This window comes from Tachysurus vachellii, chromosome 7 (genome assembly GCF_030014155.1).
Source record: "Tachysurus vachellii isolate PV-2020 chromosome 7, HZAU_Pvac_v1, whole genome shotgun sequence".
Taxonomy (NCBI): Eukaryota; Metazoa; Chordata; class Actinopteri; order Siluriformes; family Bagridae; genus Tachysurus; species Tachysurus vachellii.
In genome coordinates this window covers 922,501-929,472 of record NC_083466.1, presented here as the reverse complement: position 1 = coordinate 929,472, position 6,972 = coordinate 922,501, and the positions used below count along the sequence as shown (strand labels likewise).

Genomic DNA, 6,972 nt, shown 5'->3' with positions numbered 1-6,972 from the left:
CTTCTGTTTCTCCCTCATTGTGACTCGTGTTTCATCTGAAGCTTTTGGAGATTTTTCAAGGCTTCATCTTACACAAAACAGACGAATTGTCACTTTAACACTTTACACACAAACGAGAAATGCCAGAAACGCTAGAAAACACTGGTGTGTATGCGAAACAGCGCTCTTGTGCCATCTAGTGGTGAATGTGAGCAAAGCTAGCTCTGTTCCACACGGCTCTTACCTTCATCCTCATCCTCCTCCTCCTCCCAAGGCGTTTTATTCCTCTTATTAAGGGGCGGTTCTAGAGACTTTAAACTTTAACTCAAGTTAGTTCTAATCTCACCTGCAGAGTTCGTCACTGCGTCTGTTCACTTTGGTCCTCACCAACAAACACGTGGTGATGCTGATCTCACGTGAAAACTTTCCCCTGTGACACATTAACAAGTGATATCTGGGGTCTGGGGTTTACTGAGACACTGTAGAGGATTCGGCAGAGTGTCTCCAGGACCTGAGCTGAAGAACAGCATCTCACTGAAGATCCTACAACAACAACAACAACAACAACAACAACAAGAAGTAATGAGCCTCGAGCTGACAAACAGTTTAAAGCTTTTATTTCTCTCTCTCTCACTGGCCACGTTTATTATTATTATTAATAATAATTATAGATGTAGCTCTAGAAGAGTGACGTTAAATATATAACAGAGATGTTGTTATTGACCCCCAAACTTCATCAGTCCAGTGTTTGTTTATATTATGTAGTTTTTAATTCAACTTTTGTTTAGGGTTTTTTTTTTTTTTTTTTTTAATCTTTTTATGCAGGATTTTTTTTAACCTCACTAAACAAATCAAACAGGTTGATGCATAAACAAACAAACAAACAAACAAACGATATTTTCCTGTTTAAGAATGAACTCAGTCCACAGACTCACGTGTAGGGTTGCAAAGGGGCGGAAACTTTCCACGGGAACTTAATCTGGGGAATTTTGGAAATTATGGGAATTTACAGGAATTTATGGGAATTATTTGGAAATAAAGGGAAATGTATATAAACTATTACATATACAAACATAAATAAACATGTTGTTTGGTCATAAGCAGACGTGTATATAAGGTAATACACATTTTAAAAATGACGTCTTGACTGATTTAATTGTAAGTAGAACTTTAATTGATTATTTCGTTGAGTAACACAAAAGCATAATAAACATTATTACGCTTGTAATAAACATAATAAACTTAATAATTGTAATAAACATTATTTTATAGAGGATTTTTTTTATTTCAGGGGGGAGTGAGTGTGTGGGGGAGGGGGAGGGTCATGAAACGATCTGTGTATGTGTAACACTCCTAATTTACTGCTTATTAAGAGTTAGTAAGGTAGTTATTAAGTTTAGGTATTGGGTACAATTAATAATGTAGAATAAGATCATGCAGAATAAGGCATTAATATGAGCTTAATAAGTACTAATAAATAGCCAATATTCTATTAATATTCATGCTAATAAGCAACTAGTTAAATGACCCTAAAATAAAGTGTTACTGTGCATGTTATAGAAGAATGTAAGTACCTGCAGGGGGTTTGGCCTCAATGGCCTTCCAGTAAGCAGTGTGCTGTGTGCAAGTGACCGAGGAACGTAGGGTACAAATTCAACTTAAATTGTATTAAATCTTGTTGTTGTAAACAAAATTATGCTGTTAAGATTTTCTTTAACTACATTTAAGTTCCTTGTTATAGGAAACTCTGCATTATTTTTAAATTCCCAGTTTATTCCCATGGAAAGATTCCAGCCTTGAAAATTCCCGGAATTTTGCAGCCCTACTCACGTGTGATCAGACGGTAAAAACACAACAGTCCACAGACTCACGTGTGATCAGACGGTAAAAACACAACAGTCCACAGACTCACGTGTGATCAGACGGTAAAAACACAACAGTCCACAGACTCACGTGTGATCAGACGGTAAAAACACAACAGTCCACAGACTCACGTGTGATCAGACGGTAAAAACACAACAGTCCACAGACTCACGTGTGATCAGACGGTAAAAACACAACACACTCCACGGTCCTGTTCACACACAAAGTGTTTTTATTTTTATTTGTTGTTTCTTCCAGTGTTTCATTTGTCCACATCCATGAACAGGGCATGATAGAAAAAAAAACAAACAAGACCCCACACACACGCACGCACACAATCACACACGCACACACACACACACACACCCTAGAGATGAAGCACGTGGTCCAGTCCGGTCCCTCGGCCCCGCCCAGTCTAGACACCGGTCACCATGGTGACGAGTGAAGTGACGGGAGAGACGTGTCACAATTTTACACAAAAGTCTAAAACGCTGAAATGCAAAGATTGTTTGTTTAGAATAAAAAAAGGTGTTAAGACAGAAGTGGAATGCGAACAGATGTACAGACGGTACGCAGGTGTTCGGTCTCTGTGTGAATTTCACCACGTTTCCCTGCAGCGAGAATTAAAAACTAAAGCGATGTGATTTAGTCGTCATTTTAAAGGCAATAAAAAGCCTCTTGTGAGGAGTGTTGATGTCAATCACGTGTTCACAATCGTCACGCTACTCCCTAGTTAGTCTCTTGTGGGCGTGGCCTGTGTTTTTGTCTCTTGTTACGTGCTTGACTCTCACGTGGTTCCCACATTACATCACCTTTAAGCCCTCTGGTGTAACAGTTATCAACATTTCTCTTGTATTTGTGGATCAGAAGCTGAACCAACTGCCCTCTAGCTTTATTTAGGTAAATGTTCAGCTTCTGTCTTTACACGTCAGTACACGTGACGTACACGTATGGAGTGAGGAGATTTTCTCGACGCAGGGAAACGGTGTTCGAGATCAGCTATTAAACACAAACCAGCGCCCTCTGGTGGAGCTGATGGGAAAAGAAACTCCAGATCCAGCACAGATCCAGCACAGATCCAGCACAGATCCAGCACAGATCCAGCACAGATCCAGCACAGATCCAGCACAGATCCAGCACAGATCCAGCACAGATCCAGCACAATTTCTTAACGCAAATCTTACTTTTATCAATCATTTTTTTTTGGATGGTCGTACGACTGAACGTGTAAGTGGCAACGTGAGAGATGCCTTAATTTTTATATTTATAAAAAAAAAAAAACACCACTACACAAAAGTTCAAACGCTGGAAAAAAAAATCATTACAAGTACATTAAAAGTAAGGAGCTATGTACAAATAAAAACAGAGAGAGAGAGAGAGAGCGAATGAAGCGATAGAGCAAGCAGATCAGAGAATAGATACATTCTTCATTTTGGTTGGGTTGAGACTTTACACTTGCCAAAACAAGTCGTCAGAGAAACTTTACTAAAATCACGTTATTCATCATGGTTATTCCAGTGGAATTGTTAAACGGGGCGGTAACACTGGGGCTCTTCAGGTCTGACAGCGAGAGACGTTCCTCTTCACTCCGAGACCTCGAGTCGAATCACAATTCATTCGTTTACAGGAAATAATTAAAAACAGATTCTGGGAGTCAGAGGGAGGTGAAAAACCTCCTCCTGACCACCAGAAACCTTCGTCAGTACCTTCCTTCTTCACTTTTTTTTTTACATCCAGTATAAAAAAAATAACTCCTGGCTTTAAGTACCTTTCCACACGCTCACTCACACTTCAGTCAGTATCAGAACCCGATCAGAACCGGCTGTGTTCCTTCACAGGTACTGATGGAACCGCGAGCGAACCACCTGAACCCCGGACAGTTTGTGTGGATGAGCGTCGGAGGCCAAGCTGAAGCTTTTGAGCTGAGCCACAGTCGCTTCTCCGTTTAACATTCCCGAACCGGATCCCAAGGCCCCCGAGGTGAAAAGGTCCGAGTTTTCCAGGCTGACCTCCGGGTTGCTTGTGCGGTGGCGTTCTCTGACGATCCAGTCTGCAATGGAGAAGTCCTGTGAGCTGCATTTGGGTTTTAAGCGATCCATGGCCGAGAGCTCGGAGCCGGTGAGGACGGACAGCTCGGCGAAGTCCCTCTGGCCGCCCATGGTGTGCCGGCGGCGTATGTTGGTCTTGCGTTTGCTACGCGTCTCGGGGGATCTAGTGCGCTGAGATCCCACACCGAACATGTCGTCGGCAGAAGCACGGAGTCTGCACTTAAGGCGATCTGTGATTTTGATTCGCCACACGGACTCGTTTTCACTGCTGCCGGGTTTCCCCTTGACGACATCCAGCATTTTGGAGATCCTTGACTCTTTATCGCTGCGTCCGCCGTCGGTCGACGACTCGCTGTCCGTTTTTTGCCGACTTCCTCTCTTCCGCGCTAACGTGTCCCCAGCCACGATGCGCTGTGACACCAGGAGGCTGGGGGAATTCTGAAAAGGCGAGTCCCCACATTCTTCTCGCACGGATAAAACGTCTTCGGACTCTCCGTCGTCTCGGGTCAGAGCGAACACGGATAAGTTGCTCTCGCTGTCCGAATCGATGTTCCTGCCTTCGCTGATGAGCTCGCTCCTCTCGTCGTCAGCGTCGTGAGCCGGACTCAGCGCGGTGGACTCGATCCCTGTCAGGAACGTCATGGACGACGTGGTGGAGTAATCGGACGTGATGCTGCACACCTCGGCTCCTGCGTTCTCTGTCCAGGGACCCGGAATCCTGCCCTGTCTGACTCTGGGCCCGGACGCCTGAGAGCTCGTGCTGTTCAGCGTTCCCAAATCAGACACGCAGCCTTCATCGTACGACGTAGACGGTGGATCTGAGAGCGAATTCTGACGCACCAATTCCCTCTCTCTCTGCGCTCGGTGTCTTTTAGGAGACTCGCCGGATTTATCGAACTGCGGCGGTTTCAGAGGCAGGATGTCGGATTTAAATTCGGTCGGAACGTCGACGCTCTGTTCCGACCGCTCCGATTTCTCTAGATGATCACACGCTCCCGTCTCGCTCTCCACCTCCTCGCTCCGCTCACGGTTCCTCTCGCTCTCCTCCTGAAGTTCTTTCTTGGAAAAGCTGGCGTCCAGGTCGTCCTCCGAGCTGCTCATCTGAGGTTTGTCTTTGGGTTTTTTGCGCTTGCGGCTGGCGAAGATGGACGAGCGCAGCAGCTCTCTGCTGTACTGGTCTTTACCTGAGCCCCAGGAGCCCTGCTGGAGAAGCAACAACACGTCAGAGAAAAACAAATAAAGACAAAATAAAACCTGGTTCTGGGTCTGAAGTTAACTCATCACTTACCTTTGATTTAGCAGAGTCACTGGTGGCTGAATCTGGGGGTAGAATAAAAAGAGGGAAAAAATGAACATCAGATCCTGTGTGTGTGTGAGAGAGAGAGAGAAAGCGATGTAAAAAGCCACGATCGGCATGGATATACGAGATAGAAAGATGAAGGCAGTGCAGTTAAAGCCATGAGAGAGAGAGAGAGAGAGAGAGAGAGAGAGAGAGAGAGAGAGGGTGACGAGCACTGCACAGAAAGCAGCTCATGCACACATTTGCACAGACGGCATGTCCACTGATACCCCACACACACACACACACACACACACACCTTTGTTTTCCCCAACGACACGTGTATTACAGACAGGTGTGTTTTAATACCCGTCTCTCCAACTAACTATTTTGTCTTGTGTCTGTTTACGGACACAAACAGATCAATAAATAGGAGTAAATATCCATTCCACAGGAATCCTGTGTGTTTACAAACATCTGGAGTGTTGGGTTTCTGTTTATGTCCAGCTCATTTCTCCCTCTTCATCCCTGAGCAGACATTAGAAACATGTAGACGAGGACAGGAAGAGCTTTAGAGGAGCAGAGAGCTCCAGGTCTGTGTATATGATTGGTATTAAAGCAGCTCTCTGCCACATCACAACATCCCCGTCGCCCCACACGCTCTCCATCAGCCACAACACGTTCTGTAGTTTCACACAATTACAGAAATAAATAACCCAGAGGTCAATAACTATCAGAGGCATCTTCATCTTTCCTCCTGAACACCCAGAGACTGAGGCAGGAGCCTGAACTGGAACATTTCCCAACAGCTTCAGACACAGTGGTTATGACTTTTGTACCTGTTGCTATGGCGATAGAGGAGGATTTAGAATTTAATCGGACTCGAGAGCGAGCAAAATTTCCCCCTGAAGGAGAGACCGATGTCCTGCCGCTGAGACGAGGCTGGGCATGAAAGACTTCATGTGATTAACAAATGCTGCTCTCTCACGCAGAGCGAAGAGTCACACGACTTAACAAGGGGATGTTGTGCGACAGCTCGATAAACAGCTCTATTTTTAGTTTAAAATCAGACTCACTTCTGGTTTCGTTTGGCTAAACCGGAAGCTACGGACCTCCGGCGTTTGTTGACATTTAACATGCTCCGGCTGATGGACGTGTGACGAAGGGGACGTGTCATTTTACATCCACTTTTCCACCACAAAAACAACAAAAACAACAAAAACAACAACAACAAAAACACCTGACATGGTGTAGGATTTTGTGTGATGTTTAGCCCCGCCCATTGCCCCGCCCCCTTTCACACAGGATGGACGGCGATGCCACATGAGGCGGAGGAGAGACCGTACCATGCTAGAACTCCTTGCGGTCAGCTTTCGGAGACAACGAGAGACAGCAAAGAGGCTTTTCAGACACATGACAGCATCACTGCTCTGTATCGTCTCTGATTATTAATCATCTTATAGAAGATATGAAACGTGCAAAGAAACACCACGATGACAAAAAAAAGAGATAAACCCAGACTTCTCTGACATTCACTCAGAAGGAGCGTGTGGTTTGGTTTTGGTTTGGTTTTTGTTCGTTTGGATCGGTTCGTGTTTCTCTCTTTCTCAGATTGTTTTTGTTTGTCTTTCAAAAGCGTTTACAAGAAGCGTGGGTTTCTGCAGACTAGGCAGCTACACTGGGGACAACACTCCTCCTTCTTCCTACAGTCCCAGCTGTCCATCACAGACATTACAGAGTCCATCAGTGACATCACCGAGTGATAGACGCCGCCCACTTGGCCTGTGTCAAGATTGGGTAATG

At 45.0% G+C, this 6,972-nt stretch overlaps 1 protein-coding gene across 4 annotated transcripts in view; it reads right to left on the bottom strand.

The window, feature by feature from the left end:
* Window positions 1–2,051: 2,051 nt before the first annotated feature.
* arhgap21b (Rho GTPase activating protein 21b) overlaps window positions 2,052–6,972 on the bottom strand; it is a 30,719-nt gene continuing 25,798 nt past the window's right edge. For 3 of the 4 annotated variants that reach the window (XM_060873726.1, XM_060873729.1, XM_060873728.1), the window contains 2 exons: window positions 5,179–5,210; window positions 2,052–5,093 (listed from right to left, as the gene is read on the bottom strand). In XM_060873726.1, coding sequence (XP_060729709.1) covers window positions 3,675–5,093; window positions 5,179–5,210 — 1,451 coding nt within the window. In that variant the 3' untranslated portion in view covers window positions 2,052–3,674. The remainder of the gene's footprint in view (window positions 5,094–5,178; window positions 5,211–6,972) is intronic. The other variant, XM_060873727.1, reaches the window with a different exon arrangement.